Source organism: Anoplolepis gracilipes, chromosome 15, assembly GCF_047496725.1.
Source record: "Anoplolepis gracilipes chromosome 15, ASM4749672v1, whole genome shotgun sequence".
Lineage (NCBI taxonomy): Eukaryota > Metazoa > Arthropoda > Insecta > Hymenoptera > Formicidae > Anoplolepis > Anoplolepis gracilipes.
In genome coordinates, this window is record NC_132984.1 from 279,268 (window position 1) to 301,967 (window position 22,700).

The 22,700-nt window shown below is 33.6% G+C and overlaps 1 protein-coding gene across 2 annotated transcripts; it reads right to left on the reverse strand.

Moving 5' to 3' along the window:
- Positions 1-1,448: 1,448 nt before the first annotated feature.
- On the reverse strand, positions 1,449-14,849 carry LOC140673875 (fatty acid synthase-like). 2 transcript variants are annotated; one of them, XM_072907113.1, is made up of 8 exons: positions 14,705-14,849; positions 10,233-10,347; positions 9,817-10,161; positions 5,865-9,031; positions 5,171-5,642; positions 4,705-5,044; positions 3,098-4,611; positions 1,449-2,612 (listed from the first exon to the last, which is right to left on the reverse strand). In XM_072907113.1, exons 2-8 carry the CDS (start codon positions 10,276-10,278, stop codon positions 2,239-2,241), a joined length of 6,258 nt encoding a protein of 2,085 aa, XP_072763214.1. In that variant the 5' UTR covers positions 10,279-10,347; positions 14,705-14,849; the 3' UTR covers positions 1,449-2,238. The 2 variants fall into 2 exon arrangements, with proteins under 2 accessions (XP_072763214.1, XP_072763215.1); XM_072907114.1 differs by having other exon boundaries at positions 14,775-14,833.
- Positions 14,850-22,700: the final 7,851 nt, after the last annotated feature.

Here is a 22,700-nt window from a genome sequence, read left to right on the forward strand (position 1 = left end):
CTATGATTAGTAACGACAGATAAATTAGGTACTTTTGATTAAAGTACAGTGAGTGCGTTCAAAATGAGTGATTACTGATCTTTACAATTAAATCCCTAAAAAAACCAATTATGTTGTCGAATTACTCAATGGTTGTGCAACGTGTCTTACTTAAACATGCTTATTATTTATATATAAATTATATTTATATTATTTATATTATTTATATATAAAATATAGATTATTATTAAACACTCATAGGAACGTTTTACGAATATAGCGTAATAATATTGTAATTGCCCTTTCTTCGATTCGTTTTGAGAAAATTTTACAAACTTTCAATTCGAGACACAAACGATTGCAATTTTTTTTGGAAGTTGGCGTGAACAATCGCAATAATTTTCTAAATAAATTATCATCATTGTTGAAAATGATATAATAATTCTTGATTTATATCATAAAATAAAATCTTTCTGAAAAGAATTCTAAACTTTTATTCCTTATTCATTATTTATTCTGTAAAAATCATCTTACATCTAACGATAAGTTTTATTATAAGAATTTAGTTAAAGCGATAATTTTATTTAAAAAAAAAGGATATTCTCTCTTGATTTTTTTCAATAATTAAACAGGGCTAAATTCCGTATGTTTAAAGAGAAATAAACCTCCAAAACATGACAATGAGACTGAAATTTGGAAAAAAAAAAAGATTTTTTACTATTTTTTACATATAACTCTGAGAAGTTTTTAACAATAGCTGGGATATATAATTTCAAAATGGCCTCTTTTGTAGTTGCAACAAATTTGAAAAATTTATTAACAGAGAGAAAAATATATTGGAGGGGGGGGGGGGGGGGAGAACCTAGACCCTATATAATGCAATGTAACATTGTCTATATGATATCATCATGATTACGACGCTATTTATGTGTATTAAACAAAAAAGCGGCTAAAAATAGAATATCTAAGGAATAAAAAAGATCGAGATCCTTATCGATAATATTATGCCATAAATTAAATTTCATTTACAATTTTGATTGTGATCAGATTGAATTTGAAATCCTAGGTGTAGAGAATCATCGTACAAAAAGAGAATAAAAAAAAAAAAAACAAACTGTTGATTTAAACAAACAGAGGACGACATGGACCTAATCCCAGATGTATACATCTTTGCTAGTGTCCTGAATATGTATCCCTCTGCTTAGAAATTTCCTTTTCCAAACTCCTTTTTCTTTCGTTCCTTGTTTTTTACATATGTGTTTTTACATGTAATTGTTATATAATAATACATTTTTTGTTTTCGTCTACCAGTCTTACACCTGCGGAAAAGCAATTAATATATATATATATATATATATATATATATATATATATATATATATATATAACCATATATGTTCTAAAGTTTAATTAATTTTTTTCAACTTTGTTTTTTTATTTAAGTTATAAGATTTTTTTTAATCTACCATCACTACAAGTCTTTTAGTCGCATCGCAAAAATCGTTTTCTAAAAATATTTGCAAAACTTGTCACATAAAGAATTGACAATGTATATCGTCTACCTTATCATACAATTTATAACAAAACTGCACATGCGTTTTGTGTGTTTGTGTAATGAGCAGAGTTTTATCTTTAATTAGCTTTATTGAAAAATGTTGTACGATTTTTTTCCACCAAGGGATATCCTTTATTGAATTAAAACCGCCCTATAGACTTTAAACGTTCAAAATTAATGACAAAATTATCGTAAAATGACTATTTAAAAAGTAATTTAAGAAGAAAGATGGGCACTTTAAAATGCGTTTTATTATCATTTCAATCAATTCCAATTAAAGCGTATTCATTTACTTAAAAATTACATAGGTAAAAGTTACAGCTTTTAAAAAAAACTTTTTTAACAAAGATATAAGCTACACGAAAATTGCCTTTTTTATAAAAAAAAAGATGGTCGATTAATTTTTTTTGTGTAGTATAATTTTTGCATGTGAATAAATATAAAATTAATTCCTTTACTATTCTTTTACAATTTAATTTATTTAAATGCATATTGCTTTTCATAGTAATCTTTATGAATTACTCTGAACCAACACCTACAATTACGCACATGTACATCAGTATATTTTATATTTAAATATTAAAAAGAATAAGGATTTTAAAAAAGAAATTTTAATTAACAATTTTAAAGGGTTAACAAATGTATATGCTGCAAAAGAGTCGCGAGTCTTTTTGCGCACTTTTTTTAAAATAATAAAACAATTGTTAGATATTTCTTGTCGCAAATAAATCTTGTAATTTGCCCATCGTCAAGGCGCGGATTTCTGAAAACGATAATACAATATCATATTCTTTTTCCAGAATCTGTTTTATCTCTGTGTAGCCCAGGGAATCGATGCCCAGCTTCTCTAAACTGTCGTTGAAATTCAACGAATGGACGTTTTCAATACCAAGGATATTGGTAACCACTTGAACAAAATCATTGTCGTTCTTCTTCGCAACATTGTGTTTCTTCGCTATCACTGTGGACGATAGTATCGGGTACGGTTGTTGCAGAAAGATGTCCATAGTTGCGAGACAGCTGCTCATAGTTTGCGGTAAAGTACCGCTTGCGTCGATATTCTTTTCCTTTGTTATATCTGTAAGAAAAGTAAGTTAACAAATGTTGAAAAACGATAATTATTATTATTTTTAGCGAAATACTAAATATCTGAGAAACACTTTATTCAAACTCTTATTTAAATTATGTTTAAACTATTATTACGTTGTTATCATTTTTTAAAATAATTATAATATTACTTTATAATTTTTTTTAGACAAAACTAATAGTTTTCTAAAAATTTCTCCTTTACTGTTTAATACGTTTAATACGTTTTTCGTTATAATTAAAAAGTGATTTTTTTCAATAACGTTTAATATTAAAAATATAATTGTCTTCTTTGAAAAGTCGTATAATTGTGCGAGTATGTTGACGGACACTTTATATAGATATAGAGCGAAATAGAAGAATAATAGAATTTTCGAGTTGAATTTATATTATAATGTAAAGTGGAAGAAGGGAAATTAGAAAAAGAAGAGAATATGACATATCTGAATGTTACGAAAAGAGATAGATAAGATTTACCAATATATAAGCCAACATCTCCGATAATGCCCCATTGAATAGCGAGTGCGGGAAAACCAGCTGCACGTCTCTGCTCCATTATTCTCTCCATAGTGGAATTCGCCAGACCGTAGTTGGATTGACCCGGATTTCCGCGGCCGGACGCAATGGACGAGAACACGACAAAGTAATCCAAGAATGGACAGGACTTTCTGGATGCCACGTCCAGATTCCGCGTACCGTCGACCTTTGCCAATCGTACGGTCTCAAAGTCGGCGGCTTGTAAGTTGTCGAATAGAGCATCGCGCAGCACGGCCGCAAGATTGAATATACCGCCTATTGGCGCGAGCCGCGTGGTTTCCTCGATCAAACGTTCGGCACCCAAAGACGTGGTGATGTCTGTCGTAGAGACGACGACTTGAATGCCGCTTTCACGCCAATGTCGCACGCGCAACGCCTGATAACCGGTGCGTATGCCGCTACGTGACACGAGAACGATGAACTTGGCACCGCGGACGATCATCCAATTAGCCAATTCTAAACCGAATCCACCGAGGCCACCGATCAAAATGTATGACTTTTCCGGATTCATATATGTACGTGCTACGGCCGCTATCGTCCTATACGTCCTCGGCATCGGTAGCGCCGAGGACGAGGATTCTTGCGACTCCTCGTCCCGAATCTTTAGCACGACCTTGCCAATGTGCTTGCCCGTCGCCATAAATCTGAACGCCTGTTCGACGCTTCGATCCGGAAATACGGTCGTCGGCAACGGACGCACCACGCCGTTCTCGATTCCCTCCGAAAGCAGCCTAATCGTTTCTCGCTTCTCGTCATCCGCACCATCCTCGAACAGAAAGTCTATCAGTATACCGTGGAAGCTGGTGTTCTTTAAGAACATGGACATATCTATACGGTTGCCGTTCAACATGTCGTATTTCCCAATCTCGAGGAAACGACCGTTGGTCGCGAGGCATCGTACGCTGGCATGCAGTTTCTCTTCAGCCAACGAGTTCAATATCACGTCGACCCCACGTCCCTGGGTCTCGTCGAGGATTACTCGCTCGAAATTCGTATTTCGCGTATTACAAATATACCTGTCGGTCAGTTGCGGAAAGGTCGTCTTGAGAAACAGTCGCTTCTCCGACGTGCTGACAGTAGTGAAAACCGTGCAGCCGATGTGCAAGGCGATGGCGATGGCCGCTTGGCCAACCGCGCCCGCACCGGCGTGAATCAATACGCTCTCGCCCGCTTTTAATCGGCCTCGTACAAAGAGAGCGTAGTAACTGGTGACGTAAGCAACCGGTATTGTAGCCGCTTGCTCCAATGTCCACTTGTCGGGTACCTTCCAGAGAAAATCGGAAACTGTCAACACGGTGGTTGCCATTCCACCGGCGTTTACCATACCCATGACTCTACAGCCGTTTACATCTCTTCCAGAGAACTCAAGTCCCAACGTAGGGTCATCCGTAGACATCTTTGACAACGCTGGGAATGCGTTTGTTGATAATTTACCGGTTGCCAGCATGATATCTCTATTGTTAATAAAACATTTATTTATTATTTATTAGTCGTCCAGCTATATATTGCCTGGATTAGCTGGACAAGCGACAAATGACGAAACATACTTGAAGTTTAACGACGCGTAGTACACGTTGCAGAGTGTATTTGGATATTTAGTTTGGCAGCGTGTTAACGGACTTTGAATCCACTCCAAACTGCTCAAGTTTCCCTTCGTCAATGTATTCACGTAGGCATGCTCCACTTGCACGTTGTTATATGCGAATAATGGCAAATGCCGATAACTACCCCACTCACCTTCCTTTAATACATTAGCTATTAAATCCTTATTTAATTGTTTTGCGTAAAATTGTGCAGATAAATCAAATTTCGGAGCGTTATCCTGAATGAAGACGTAACGTACGCTTGCAATCTCGCGACGCAGGCAGTTTATGAATCCGATCAGACCTGCGAATAAAAAGATGCCTGACAATTTGCTGATAAAATGAGCTTTTTAATTTTAGATGTATAAAAATTAATATACATGTTATATTACATACATACATACATATAAACAAATGTGTATAACTTTACCAAATGACGCTTCGCCTTGCGATACAAAAAGTATTTCTTGATCTTCGCTATTGAATTTTTCCAATGCTGCTTTTGCATTCTCTAACCATAAGAAATTTTTTCCTATGATTTCTATTACAATTGATTCTCTCGTCTTCCTTTGCTTTCTCAGCAAAAGATAACTCTTTCCCGAAGAGTCGACTTGTTTTCCAGCCAACGTCAAATCTGCTTCTTTTAGCGCGGTCTTCATGTCGGCTCGTATAGCAGTCTCCTCCAAAAGAATAAAGCAACCGGGTCTTAAAGCAGCCGCCAGATTTTTGAGAACGATGCAAGATTGAGTCTGATCAGACAGAACGTCCGCCGCTACAATGAGGTGCGCATTCTGAACAAATGGTGCATCATTTCTGTCCCACGTCACAAAGTTAATATTTACATTTGTTTCATCGAAATTTGTGTAATTGTTGGCAGAATTGACAGCTACTTGCATGTTTATCTGAAACGATAGAAGCGATCAATTTAAACACACTTATATTGGTTTTCTAGACGTAATAAAATTTGCTCTATTAGTAAAAATTTACATATTATGGGATTTGCATCTGCAAATTACAGAATTTTCAATCATACTTGTCTACTTTTTTGTTTGTTTATTTTCTGAATTCAAGCGATAATGTTCATTAAATTGTTTCAACGAGTACCTATATGTGTGTATACTTACGGTGAAGAAGGGTTCGCTATCGAAAATATCAAGTATAAGCGGCGCCAAGACACTTTCCATGGCTCGATTTTCCGCGACTTCCACGGCTTTGATTCTCAATGTTGTTACATTCTCGCAGACAATTTGCAAGAGCACAGTTAGCGCGTGCATCTTCTCTTTTATCGCGTCTTCCAAGATTAAACTGTGCACATTTTCATAAGGCACAAAATCGTAACGTTCGTACTTGGGTTTGATTTGAATTTGTAGTCGCTGAGGTGCGGTAGGTTTTATACCCTTGATTTCGACACCACCCGATTTAATAACATTGACATTCTTATAGTAATATACCGGCAATCCATCATCCTTTGATAACTCGTCGACCAATCGTTTATGAAGAACAGGATCGATCGTAATATGTCGGATTCTTGATATATATACTAGTCTTCGGGCGCAATAGAATTCTCTAAACTGAAACATGTTATCTATATACGAGGTCCACTCGTTGAACCAGTATAATTCGCCCACCGTATTATTGTTATCACAGAACTTTAGTCCTTCAAAAATACCGTTATATTCATATCCGCGCAGTCTCATTTCCTTATAAATATCCTCGGTATTTAACGATAATAGTTGCTTGTTGGCGAGCGGAATCGCTGGCAAATTCAATCGCTCTTCATCGATCGTCTCGACAGCACGGATGTTTCCACTGACAACGACCGCACCAGTTTCACTTATTTCGAAGCCACCCGTTTCTTTCAAGATATTTACGGAAAATTTAATCGCTTTCTTTTCCGACATAAAGGTAACGCGTTGAAATTCTAAATTCTCCAAGATTACTGGTAATCGTTCGAAATCGGTCTCGTGAAATTTAGCGAAAGTTTTCCAAGCCATCAGTATAAGGCCGGCAGCTGGAAAGATAATTTTTCCATCAATTTTATGTCCCGCGAGATAAGCGTCTGTCTTCCTCGATAAATCTATTTCCACAATGCGCTCTTGCGACCATTCTGCCGACCTGTGTTTGAAAGTGGGCACTTGCCACGTAGCGGAATGGTCCCATCTGACCAAAGATCCGATCATCGGTGTTCCACGACTTACGGGAAAATTCACCGGTGGATATAGTTTGGAGATATCGGGTTGCGCGCCGGCCATGTACATTTTTCCCACATTAGACAACAGGAAGACCAAATTATTCGTGTGATTTCGCTTTTGAAGGCTGATGTTGGTTACTGTCGGTGGTAGCGATCTACGCAGGATGCTCTGCAGCTGGCAATGCGGCGCAATATCGATGGTTATCGCGTTATCCGGGATGTGCGCGATCGCTTCCCGAAACAGCACGGGCGACAGCATATTATTCACGTGATAGTCCGTGGAGCTGAACTGTGCGAGCGGACTGTTCCACGCGGCCTTGGGTATCGAACTGGAGATCCATCTGTCAGATCTCCGCTTTGGTTTTGCCACGATCGTGTCGAGTAAGGTGCGGAATTTAGATTCGGCCGGGGCAACGTACTTACTGTGGAAGGCGATGCCGGAGGACTTGATCATCTTGGTAAAAATATCTTTGCTCTTCAATTCCTCTAGAAACTTACTTAGAGATATGAATGGGCCTGAAATAGTGACCGAATTCGCGGAATTGTGACAGGCTGGAATAATGTCGGACGGACATATCTTCTTGGCTTCCTCCCAACTCAAATCGATCACCGCCATAGCACCTGGTTCCAAGTTGGAGTCTACGACCGACTTGCCTCTATAGTAGGCTGCCAAGATAGTTTGCTCCAGCGTAAACGCACCATCGGCGTAAGAGCAGCACAATTCACCAACAGAGTGTCCAACTATACCGTCCGCTCGTATGCCTATGGATGTCAACATGTCGACAAGAGCAATCTGAATGGCTACGATCGATACAAAAGAAACTACCACGTTTTCGTACATCTCGTCGGTACCGTTTGTAATAATATTCATTAGGTCAATGTCGTGATTCTTCAAAACGTCCGCGCATCGTCGTAAAGTGCGTTGGCAAGTTTCAATGCGAAGCAGTTCGTGGCCCATGCCCGGCCATTGACAGCCCATGCCGGAAAATACAAACCAAATGGGACGTTTCTCTTCATAATTCCCTTCGGCCATTTCGCGCGTGTTGTCATGAGCAAGTATCTCGTAGCCGCGAACCTTGTGTCTCGATATGTTGTCGCTGTGCACGGCATGTAGTAGAGACACAAACTCCTTGTCTCGTCCATGTTCGTTTGCCTTATCCAGTAATACATGTATAGCTTCCTTCGTACGACCCGACACGGTAACCAGCTTCGGTATCAGCGGTGTCACGACATCTGGTACCGACGATGATATTTTTGCCTTTGAGTTGCTGCGTAAAATAACATGAGAATTGGCGCCGCCGAAGCCAAACGCATTGATGCCTACGAGCCCACCGTTCCAAGGAACGGTCTTGTCGACCACACGGATACGTCCTTCGTTTAGCGCGGGAATTTTTGGATTTGAAATAGTAAAATGTAGATTTGCCGGAATCAGCCCGGTTTCCATCGCAATCAACACCTTAGCGATGGAACACAAGCCGCTGGCAGGTTCGGCGTGTCCCATGTTTGACTTGACCGAACCGACGAGCAATGGTATTTTTCTGTCTTTGCAAAAGAATTTATCAATGGCAGCGAGCTCCTCTGGATCGCCGATTTTGGTACCGCTACCATGCGCCTCCACGTAAACTACGTCCTTGGGATCGATGGCCACTTTGCTGTACACCTCGCGCAACATCAGATACTGAATTTCACCGTTTGGATATGTGATACCCTCGGGTTTATAGCCGTCCGTATTTACCGCCGTGTTCATCACTGTGGCGTACACTCTGCGAGCATCCGTAGTCTTCTGCAGATATATTGCGACTACTGCTTCGGCTCTCGCGTAACCGTCAGCCGTCATGTCGAACGTTTTGCACTTGCCGTCATTGGACAACATGTTCAGGCCATAAAAATGAAGAGTATTCTCCGGATGAAGCAAAAGATTCAATCCGCCAACGATCGCAGAATCGCATTCGCCGGTGCGGATCGCGCTAACCGCTTGATGCAAAGCAGTCAAAGACGAGGAGCAGGCCGTATCCATCGCGTAACTAGGTCCGATCCAATCAAAAGCGTAAGAGATTCTATTGGCGAACATTGCTGTGCTACATCCAAGCAAGCCATATCCTGCAAGCAGGCAATAATTACGATTATAGTCTATTTAATCTCAGAATTTATTCTATACCATTTACATACATTTACATACATATTTACATACAAATTTTGGCACAAAAATGCAAAAATATATGTAGGTACAGGTCATATGTGTATATAGGTCAACACACTTGTTCCGAAATATTTCGACAAATATACGTTTTATCGAAAAATGTTTTAGACAAAAGTTGTAGGGGGGGCTTAAAAAGATCTACAGTATTTGTTGGACATGGATGACGTCGCCAAGATCAGACCATTTTATGTCGCATATTTCGAGAGCCCATCTCTTCAAAGAGATCTTTTCAAAACGTCAATATTTTATCCGCCTATCGGTCGTTTCGAATTTATAAAGGATTTTATTTGTAAGATGTCAACCAAGACCAGATCGGTTGACAATTGACTCGGCCAACAAAGGCCATAAAACTTGTAATTTTCAAAATATTTCGGTGTCGGTGTCTCGACTTTTCTCAGACACCCTGTATATGTATATGTATGTACAGTATTTTAATAATTTTAATAATAATAATAATATTATTATAATCTGAATAATATTTATCTTACACTTTATCTAAATCTTAATTTCTTTCTATTTTTTGGTATTTAAATATAAAAATTTATGATTCTAATATAGTATATCTGATATCTCTTACATTGTGATAACATTGAATACATTTACAAACTAATTTGCTTTTATGTCATTTTCGTAGTCGACAAATTTTCGTAGACGACAAATTTTCGACAATATAGTATGTACAAACCGTTGGTATCATTTTTCCACAAAATTTTGGCATCCGAGGCGGAAACACCGACGAATACGCCGGTACGTGTTCCTTTCATATTCGAAGGATTGACTCCGGCGTCAATTAACGCCTCGTACGTCACTTTTAGCAGAATGCGAAGCTGCGGATCCATTACCCGCGCTTGCTTAGCATGTACCTTGAAGAAGGAGGCATCGAAATTGCCAAGATCCTTGATCTTGCCGAATCTTGACGGCACTCCGTACGTACCCGTTGGCCAACGGCGCTCATCCTCGCTCACCATGTCCATTCCTTTCATTAAATTCTCCTTAAATTCCTCAATGTTTGAGGATTCAGGCAAACGGCCTGGAAAAAATATCGTTGCATCACGTCTTATAACGAAATTCATTAGTTGCGCTCGAAACTGACACAATTACCTGAAATGCCCGTAACTACGATGTCGCCTTCAAAATGTGCAGACATTTTGATTTTCGATATATAATAATTAGAATTAATTATTACTTCTCCTTTATTTGACTAGGAGTTTTCGATCTGCAAAGACAATCAATTAATACCTTTTCGCGTATTATATGTTATATTGTGTGCGTGATTCATTATTAAGTTTTAAAAGACGGGAAGCCATTATATTGGCTCTATAAGGGTCATTTATTTTTCATAGTTACAATTACAACACTATAACAAAGATATAAATATTCTTACTTCAAATTACACAACTTTACGAAATAATATGCCCGTCCTCGGGGCTAAGTTAAATAAATATACTATAAGAAGGTTTTAAATATAAATGAGGCTTCTTTATTTTTGCCCGCTCGTTTCTTTAGTAATTGTCAAACTTCTCTCAAAACATAACATAAATTCGAGTGAAAGATTTTGATTGAACATTCTTATTCGACAACTGATGATAAAGAAGATGAAAGAAGACAAATTTCTGCGTAATAAGATTGTAACAAAGATGGAAGAAATTTTCTTCGTCAAGCCCAAGCGCAAATTCAGTTGGTCGTCAACTCCCTCCTCAACAGTGAATTGTAATCTCGGATGGTATTATAGTACGAATTGAAAGTATTTAAAATCGTGTTGTGAGTATCGAGGGGGCGGCCTAACGACGCATCGTCAACGTCTCCAAGTATCATCACACTCTCGCACATTCTCAATAAGCTCCCATCTTTTTATTACCATCTCTTTATCGCTATTGTCTTAAAATATATATTGTAAAATTAAAAAATACATTATACATAAATTAATTAGCTTTTCTTGCTGCTACGAATCTCGATTGGTCAATCGAATAAAACGCCAAAAAGTAGGTATAAACAAAAAATTAATAGAATAAAAAAAAAAGCGTAGAGAAGAAAAGTGTCCAAAGTTTTGCGCAAAATTCAAAAACTCTACGCCATAATTTTAGTCGACAAAATCTGTTAAATCATGACAAAGACATCTTTTCCTTCACCAATTAGCAACACTTACCATAATGCTAGAGCAATGTTAAAGGAGAGATGAAGAATGTTGATTTTATAATGAAAATTATATAAAAGAGATCATAAAAATGAGCAGCACCAAAAAGACGAACGCAAGAGTGCAAACAAAATGTTACATACATATACACAATAAATACTTACAATATTACGCCGAGGCGCTTGATAACACTTGGAGTTGTCGTTAGACTTATTTAATTTTGATTAATTGCAAGATTAAATTGTAAACTTGGACCTATAGTTACAACTTACTATCACAACTTACTTACACGCGGATCAATGATTTTCGTCAGTGTTGTAAGTTATTTTTGCAAAACTTGATAAAGTCATAGATTAGCAAAGATCGAATGCAAAACTCTCCATGGATCGGACCAATCTAACGTTATATTATTATTCATCGTCCGTACTTGAGAGCAGCCTGTGTCAGACTAAAGTCAGACACATACATATGTACATATATATGTGTATTTATTCGATTAAAAGCAGCAGTAACCAAAAATAACAAACGCATATTTTTCAAAAATTATATATCGAAATTGAAATTGCTTTATAAATAATTTAATGGTTTTAATAGTTTAAAAATTTTGCAAGTAAAATATTAATAATAAAAGTTTAATCCAATTAAATTTTCAGATCTGGCTCTCCAAAACATGAAAATCTTACTAAAGAAATTGCAGGGTTGGGAAGTAACGCGTTACCGTTACAGTTACTTTTTTCCGGTAACTGTAACGGCAACGGCGTTACCAATTTTGTTTGTAACGGAAAATGTAACTTCGTTACATTCTTCGATAACGAGTAACAAAATTAACAGTTACTTTTATCGTTACTTTTCACACAGTACATGTCTATAAAAAAATGCTTAAAAGACAACTTAAAGACGTCTTATTATCTTTTAAATATCTTTAAAATGTCTTTTGACCTTCTTGTGTAGTCTGGGATTTTTTTCAAATATACTTGAATATACTATATTTTTTTCAAATATAAAATTTTCAAATAAAGAAACAAATATATTTCGTTTCATGAATATGCGCTCATTTTATATGGTACATGTAACATATAAAATACTATAGATACGTGTGCACATATGCACGAAATGAAACTTATAAAATTCTATGTGATACTACGTTTTAATACTCTTATCCATATTTAGTCTAATTATATTTAAATAAGTGTACAGGGTGTCCGGTAATTCGTAAAAAATCTCTCGTGTACAGATAGGGCGGATCACATTAAGGAAAAAAGTTGCGTATAATTTTCGGATTTTCGGAATAATTATTGAAAAATTAATTAAAAAATATCGACCACGTCATGTGAACGAGCATATTAGCACGTGGCGAGAAAAACCAGCCCGCTGTCACGCGGACGGGGTTGCTAGTTGCTAGTCGCACGTCGCGCGTCGCACGTATAGTAACCGTGGAACAATGGGCTGTCTCTTTTCATTTTTGCTGCACAGCTACGCAATGGAAAATATGTATAGGGAATGAGCAGTCTATAAATATATTACGTTTATGCTTATAGTAGAATTATAATTGATAATGAACTGGGTCAGACCGATGTTTGTCGGATTTATCATTTACTGATTTGTTGATCTTTGATTCACAGCAGCGCGACGCGTTATATATATAAATAATTGTCCAAGAGTAATTTATTACTGTCGATTATGTAAAAATAAATTTCAATATTTGACGTCAGATGCGCAAATCAATGAAGGCCGAACTAACGATATTATCGTGAAGAAAGAAGGAAGGGGTGAAGAGGGAAGGGGGAAGGGGAAATATATCATACTATTTTTAAGCGTTTTAAAACAAAATTTGTTTAGCGATCGCTTATTCCGTATACGCTCTCGTAACATCGACTTTCAAAAGAATAATTTACAAATGTACGCAGTAAAAAATTGTGCGTCGATATGTTAAAATTTTCTTACGTTACCACGTTTTTATTACTACTTCAATGTAGCAATTAACATACAGCTGATATGTCAACTTTATAACTTGACATTTTGGGTATGTCTCTTAGAAATCTCTGGAATATTATTTTAAGTGTTTTTAACACATCATTAATAATTATTTCAAACAATCAACATATTTCAAAATCAATTTAACATTCTCAGAAAATCTTCGTGTTCTACTAAAAATCTTCGAGGAATCATGAACTTTAAAATGTTACTATCAACATTTCTAACACAAGTTATTGTGACTATTCTTTCATGTAGTTTTTAATTAATTTGTACGTTATTTTTACATCACACTTCAAGTCACAATAACAAAAATAAATGTAAAGTTTTGTGTAAATTACTTAACATTTCTATATATTTCTTGTCAATAAGTAACGCACAATAAATGAGTTATTTTAACTTAAAATTTAGAGTGGGTTTTTTGGGAAGTGCAAAAAAATTAACATTTAATTTTTTACTGTGTAAGTTGCGGATGTGTACTTGTTTCGACATTACTGAAATTTGCGTTTTTTGTGCATCTATTTAATTTATCTGTTTCTATTAAGAAACTTTAGATGATTAGCTCCGCCACCGGTTTTATTCGATACGATTGCTTTGCAATCGATATGATAATGTTTTAGGTCATGTATAATTTGCGATATTTTATTTTTATACTCAAATACTTGTAACTGTTCTTTATTTATTTTATTTGTTTTTGTTATTTCCGCTGAAGATGGTTGAAAAAATTCGACCGAAACGTTGGCTCCCCCTTAATATATATATATATATATATATATATATATATATATATATATATATTATATATAAATATAATAAAAAATGTGATTAACTTTTAGCTACATTAAATAATTGAGCTTTCTTAAACTTTTGATATGCAAACAAAATTATTTTCTCAAATTATTATAGAACTAAATTAAAATATCAATTAATTCCTCTTGCAAAATTCATCATAGTATATGTACATATCTAATAATAAATCACGCATAATAAATGATGTAAAATATATTAAAAGTAATATTATCATCTCAGGTAGATTATTAAACGCTAAACATGATTTATCCATGTATTGATTTTAGTTGCGCAAAGTTTATCAACATATATTATCTTTTTCAAATTTATGAAATGTCAAACTTTTAAAATTATCGAATTTTTCGCAAATATACTGAACATTCTTATTCAATCACTAATAATAAAATTGAAAGACCAAATTTCAATTGAAAAAACCAAGTAAATACATAACTCACTTAAAAAACTTACTTAATGCTGCAAGGATACAGAATGGAGAATGTTGAATCTATACGAAAATTATATAAAAAGATTGTAAAAACAGCCAACACCAAAAAGCGAATGCAAGAATGTGACAAAAAAAGTAAGAAAAGTTAGTAAAGATATTACATGTCACTAAGAAAGACGCTTAATAATGAAATTTTCATCAGATTTATTTATGCAAGATTAAGGTATAAACCTTGATCAAATTGCAAAGACCTCAGCGACTTAATAGATACGCAGGTCAATTTAATTTCATTTATATTCACAATTATACGAACGGATGCAATGTAGTGTCACTTTGCCCGATGCACTTCTACTCTAGTCCGCACGCATTGTCAGTTAGCACGTTGCAGGACGTGCACACGTCACTTGCGAGTGGAAAGGGAACGAACAAGCTCGAGCTATAGTTTGTGAGCCATGCCTGTTCTAAAGGCTACTCAAGTCAAGTAGAACAGAAAGTCACAATAATGTCAAAATACGTCAAAATGACAAGAAATAATCAAAAAGTGAGTTCTTGTAATCATATTCTCGTCATTTTTAATGTCATTTCAACGTCATTTCACCTTACTTTGATATTATCGTGAATTTGAATTTGACAGTTGCTCGGAGGGGATCGCCTGGCAACATGACTAAATATGGATGTATATGTCAAAATGTAGTCAAATTTGTGCTAACAAATTCTAATGTAAGTGAAAAAATTCAAAGTCGAAATTTCTTGCTTGCGTTTTTTTTTTACAATTTAACAATATCGGCAGCCCGACTTTTTAACGCTTCTGCACGACCTTGATTGCGTGCGTGGCTCCTTGCATCGGCAGCTTGTGCGGTCAACGTTCTGGCCGCGGTGCATTCATCTCAGTACACTCTTCTTTTTATTCTTAATACTTTTTTCAACATGTATGTGTATATATATATATATATATATATATATATATATATATATATATATATATACAACAATATCGACCACGTCGTGTGAGTATTAGCACGTGGCGAAAAAAGCCAGCCCGCTGTCATGCGGTCGCATGCATATATATATATATATATGTATATGTGTATATGTTGACCGCACAAGTCGTTGATGCAGGGAGCCACGCACGTGATCAAGGTCGTGCTGAAACGTAAAGGCCAGCCTGCCGATATTGTTGAATTGTATAAAAAAGCGAGCAAGAAATTTTGACCTTGAACTTTTTTGCTTGCAGTAGAATTCGTTATCACAAATTTAGTAACCTGACTATATTTGATCATGTTGCCAGGCGATCCCCTTCAAACAACTATCAAATTCGAAGGTAATAAAACCTAACCATCTACAGCAAATAAGCAGCAGGCAATCGTCAATCGCTATTAATCTGTGTGTTTTAATACACACACACACACACACACACACACACACACATATATATATATTTATATTTATACATTTATAATATATGATCTTTAGAGCGGGCATGGCTCACAAATTATAACTCGAGCTTGTCCGTTCTCTTTCCACTCGCTCGTGACATTTGCACGTCCTGCAACGTGCTAACTCACAATGAATGGATATTAGAGTAGAAGCGTATCGGGTAAAGTGAAACTATTGCATCCGTTCATATAATATAATTGTGAATATATAAAATATAATATATATATATATACACCATAAAATCAAGTAATAAGAAAAATATAAGAAAAACAGTAAGTAATTAATATTTACGAATAAAACTTGCTCGAAGGGCTAGGGCTAGAAAGAAAAGACGAAGCCGTGCGAAGAAGGAGTACATTCTTATCCTCGTGTATTTCCACGTCTACGGGGCCATGCTTGCTTTAGGGTTGTAGAACCTTTCGTTGCTACGAATCTCGATAGATCGAATAAAAAACGTCAAAAGGGCGCATGTCCGTAAAAGAAGAATAAAAAAAAAGCATACAAGAGTGTGGGGCGCGCGTTTTGCGCAAAATTCGATATTAAACGCCAAAGTTTTTCCATGCATTAATTTTAGTCTTTTCCGTCACGAATTAGCAAACTTCTTTAATGCTACAAGGACAGAGGTGGAGAATGTTGATTCTATACGAAAATTATATATAGAAGAGACTATATAAAGATATAAGCAACACTGAAAGAAAGAAAGGAAGAGGGTAACAAAAAAGTAACAAAAGTAAGTGAACCCAACTCGCCTTGGAATGGCAGATATATTCCAGAAATATCCCAAATAAAAGATTTGGATGTTGCATTAATTAATGTTTGAAAAAATATTCCTGCAACCTCTGGTTGGCACAACCAGTAAAATATTTCTGGAATATTTCATTGGAATATGCTGGGAATATTTATCGTCTTGTTTCAGAAATGTTACAGATGTTGTATTCCGTGAACATAAAAATTTTGATAAACGATTCCATAAAAGTAAATATGTTAAGATGTTGTGAATTTTATGTTACCGCTGTTGTATTCGGACATATAAAGTATGAAACACTTATATCTGAAATAAACACAAAATATGAAATTATGAAATAATTTATATTTTATGTCTATTTCAGATATGAGTAGGTATGTCATAGTTTTAAGTGCATAAATACAACGAAATTAACAATCTCTTCAAATATTTACTTTACGCGGTAGTTTTATCCTAGTATTTTTATGTACGAAATAATAAAAGAAATCATTTTAACAATTTTTTTTTAATTTCCTTTATATATATATATATTGCATTTATACACATTATTTGATTATTTTATCACTATTATGTCGATGAGACTACTCATGAAACAATTGTTGCTTGAAAAGAAATATATTCATAGAAAATAAACAAAATATTTTATTCGCAAGTATAGCAAGTCGCAATTATATTTCATTGATATATTACAGATGTAATCCTACATGGACGTTCTTTAAACGTCCTTTATCATGATTAATATTCCGTGAATAATCCCATCAACATAATAATAAAATATCTCTTTAAGAGTATACACGGAATATTCAGCCAACAGGTTATGGATATGCATCCCGAAAGAAATATCTATAAAATATTCCATTAATGTACATTTTGTATATTTTCATCGGAATATATATTTATAGCAGCTTTATAGGATGTTTTGTGACTGTCTTATGTCAACTGAGTAGATATTATATCAAAGCGCTTGATAACATTGTGGTTATCAACATAGCCTTAATTAAATTAATTGGAAGATTATAAACTATAAGATCGAGTTACAATTATATCAGCGACTTACACATTAGTGTAAATAATCAGGTCAAAGTGATTTTTGTCAGTGTTGCAAAGTTTAATTTATCTCGCAAAAGTCAAAGTCATAGAGTCACAAAGATCATCTGCAGAGCTCTTCTCGGGTCGGATCAATCTGACATTATATTACTTATTTTCAATACTTGGGAGCTTATCAGGCTAAAGCGATACCCATGTGTATCTATTAGATTAGAAAAACAGTAATCAAAAATAGTACACGCATATTTTTCAAAAATTAAGTATTCAAATTGAAATTACCTTGTAAGTAATTTAATGGTTTTAATGATTCTAATATTGCCAAATAAAATATATTAATGATAAAAGTCCAATCCGATTGAATTTCGAGATTTGGCACAACTCAGAAACACAACAATTTTATTAAAGAAATTGATATAGATCCATATCGAGTCTAATTATGTTTATGTGATTATATAAATTGGATTTATAATATAATTATTCTTGATAATAAATCGGACAGATGTTTATTGGATGTTTATCGGTTGCTGATTCTTTTATCTCTTATTGACAGCAACGCAACGCGATAAATAATTATTCAAGTGTAATTAATAACTGTCGATTATGCGAAAGTAACAATTGATATTTGACGTCGGAGGCGCCTCCCATTCCGCGAATTTATTCGGTAACTCGTGATTTATTCATAATTAATAACAACAACGTAAGAACCAAATACGTAACCTTACATTTTTACAGTCGCGACATCGAGAGAATCAAAAAATTTATTCATTTATTTATTAAAAACCAAAAAAAAAAAAACAAATTTTCTTTAATATAACAAATAGATAATTATATGATTAGTTTTAAAAAATTTTTTACAATTCTATTTTTATAAACCGCAAGAAATTTAATAATAAATGATGAAAATATATACAAAGTGTTCCAGAATTTGAGGACACGGAATGCACAACGTGACTGTCAAGGCATCAATAATTTTCGAATTATAAGTAATTGAAAAAGAGGGAGTTTTTCGCAAATCAAACTTTGTTAAAAGATTAACACTTATAGAAGAGACAAAAAATAAGCTAAAAAAAGAAAAAACTAGAAACAAATTATATTTCTGTATTTATATTTTATTAAAAAAAATTAAATCTAAAATTAAAATATATAATTAAAATTAAAATTAAAATAATTAATATATACAAATTAATATATACAACATTTTATTTAAAGTTAGAAATAAAGAAAACAAATAGGCAAGAAAAAGAGAGAGAGAGAGAGAGAGAGAGAGAGAGAGAGAGAGAGAGAGAGAAAAGAAAAAAAATGTGAATAATTACTTTGTTTATCAATAAATTAAACTTTATGCAAATAAAAATCAATAGAAAATTGGAAAAATTTATACATTTTCAATTAAAAATATGTTGACAGATAAGGTAGAGCGCCCAATGTTATGTTGTAGTAATAATAAAAAATATCGCGAAAACATATTTTGATTAGTAAACATGAAACAATTTTGTCCGTACTCTTTTCAATGGTATAATACAAGAAAAATTACATAGTCGTAGGAATAAAACATACGTATGAGAATTGTAAGTAAAAATTGAAAAATTAAAAAGTTTTGGTGAAAATGTTTTAAAACTTTTACTTATATTCTCATAGGTATGTATGTTTTTCCTTCGACTATATAATTTCTGCTAAATTATATTATACTATTGAGGAGAGTTTGGACTAATTGTAAGACAGAAACGTTTGTCTATTTGTCAATATATGTTTCCGAAATATTTCATTGTATGTATTTTAATCATTTATTATTAAATTTCTTGCGGTTTTTTAAAAATTAAAATGTATAAATTTTTCCAATTTTCTGTCGATTTTGCTCCTATAACTGCTCGTTACATCTTGTTTTTATTCTTATTTCATTAGAGCTTTTTCCTATATTACATGATTAATGTTAAAACGAATATAACAATTAAAAAGAAAAGAAGAACGCGAAGAAATATAAGTATATTATATATGGTAAGGTATTATTATAAACGAGACAATATAATGAAAGTAAAAAATAAAAATTAATAAAGATATTTATTAAATTAATAGAAATATGTAATTATCAAATTTAGATAGAAGATAACAGCAAGGAACTTAATGTAAAATGTGTTGAATCGCACATCTGATAAGAAAACTCATTGGCTAATATGTTCAAGCAATTCAACTCTAAGCCTGAACGCGCAAAAGTGCGATGTTAGTCTTGATAAAATAATAATAAATTAAATCTTAAAGATAAAGATGAGTAGAATGTGGAGTCGAATTTATTTCAGCAACAAGGCATGTGATAGCCCTATTCAATAACTTAGATATACATACATATAGTGAGCTTAGAAAAATTCGACTATTTCTAATAATAAGCGTCGTTAAATTGAATTCTTTTCATGTCATTGTCATCATGTCATAATTATGAATAGTAAATCTCATGGGTTTACTAATTGTACTAATTGTAAGCTTACTGAAAACTCATTTTGAAGAATAACGTTGCGAAAATCCATAAATCAAATTTCGAACATTTCCACAAAAATAACACGAGATGAGTAAGCTTTTCGAAAAATTGTCAATTCTAATTCAGAGATAAAGATTCATACATAATTCTATAACCTAGTGTCATCGTCTTGAAGGACGTGAGCCGCTTCAAGTCCCATACGCAATAACACGATGAGTTGACTCAAAGAAAATTAAAAGTTATGACAATGACTTTATTGAAACAAATTCCGGACACAATTATATATATATATATATATATATATACATATATAACTTAGAATTTGAAAAGGCAATCTCACCAGTGTCCTATTCCGTGACAAAGGGAAAAGACTCTCTCGGGACACACACCTAACCGGTTAATCGGCGACGTCGGACTACGGAGGCTCTCGCTGTTCTTCTCTCAAGCACAAGCACTTTTCTTTCGGTTCTTTTATAGGCAACTTTATCGTCTTATTTTTTTATATCGTCTATTTTTAAAATTTCTTGAATGGCGAATCGATGGCGAAGCCCAATGAGATACCGCGCGTGTAATTTTATTGCGCGCTTTATTAGCGTATTGGAATCGAAGTCACTCTTACTAATAACGATCAGAAATATTAAGCTGGTGAAGGCTCCTGGTTTTTGAAGCGAGAACCCTGAATTAACGACAGCGACATAGGAAATCCTGTCTTTACTCCCTCTTTTCCTTTCACATTATCTCTTTTTCACTCAGTAAGCTAGGCGGCTCGATTTTAATGTCTTTGCTCGCAAAAAAATTTTAATCGTAATTATAAGACGTAAATAAACTCACTAATTACAATGCGCAATCACGCAAGTGCTCGTATATTACTAGGTATTGCGATCGATTTGTTTGTATTTTATATTTTATGTACAACTTTTTACATCCAAAGTTCTCTAGATCAACTTTCGAATCGATCAAGGCTTATTACAATCATGATACCGGCCAGACCTTATATTATTGCAGTCTAGGTATATATGGGTCTAATTGGTGAATATTACATACTTCAGAATTTACGTATAAAATCATTTTTTCAGTGAAAGGATAAAAAAAAATTATTCAAACTTATTAAATAAGTGTTACATCCGGTAGACTTTACGATTCTCTTCTTTCATGAAATATTAATAATTAACGATAAATAGGCGAAATTTTTCAAAGATTATCAAGCCGTGAGAATAATAGATGTTAGAAACTGAAACCATGTGGAACATAAAAACGAATAAATAAACGAATCAATAAACATTCACAGGCTTATTGTTAGTAGTTGCCTTAAGAATTTTAAATAAAAGATAACATATTCTCGGGTATGTAAAGTTAGCACCCCGAAGTACAATTTTTATAGTTCTGATTAGTTCTGATTAGAGTTCTAGCTTCTTCTTAAAGAGTTTAAGAGTTCTTTATAAAAAATAAAAACAGTTCCGTCGATTAACGGTTTCAAATTTGAATTTGAAAATTCAAATTTGATGCTAACTTTACATCGAAAATCAAGATCGAGTAGTTCTGAACAGTTATTTGCTTTGTTTTTATATCCTCTAGAGTTCCTGATAAATAAAAAATAATTTTGATCTTTAGAAAAAATCTTTACAAAAAAAAAAAAAAAAAAAAATACGTCAAGTTAAAATCAATTATACGGCTCAAAAATAAATGAGATCACTGCAGACAATACGCCAAGTGTTAAAGTCAATATATCAATTTTCGCAAAGTATCATGTGATGTAAAATTTATCGTATAGTTTGAAACAGAATATGTTAGAAAATTATTAATTATATTAATATGGGAACATTATACCTATATATATATATTACACACTTTGAGTACTTACTAGTCTCGAAATTGAAAAATTGCTACGCATCCATTCATTTTTCAATGATATTATTCATTTCACTAGATAGATCCAGTACTCAAAGAATTAAAACTAAAGTGACGAACAAAAACTTGGCGTCGACCCGGGTCGAGGCATTAAAAACTGATGTGCATTGAACTGTATATATGTATTAGCAAATTTAAGTATATGTAAATAGAATTATCTTAAATTTTACCTTTATAATACAAATAAAATTAATTAAAAATAAAGCATAGCTTTAGTAAAATGTAAACAATAAACAACTTACGATTTTCGAAAATTATTTTAAAATATAATAAAAATAGAGAATTATCTTGAATTATCAGTAAAATATAAATAAAATTAATTAAAAATCATTGCTGTAGCATAAAACGTAAAAAATGTAAAAGATTTATTACAAATTTAATATTTATTATTAATTTATTTATTATTTATTTATTTTCAATATATATATTTCTCGAATGATCGTCGGCTATGAATAAATCAAAATTAGATCGTAAAAAGAAACTCACGACAGTTTTTATATAATATTGTATTGAAATTATGCTGCTTAAATTAAAACGATAAAAAGTAATTAAATTAAATTCATTACACGCTATTTATAAAAGAAATGTATCAAAGATGTGTTTCTCGTATGTACGAAATTTCT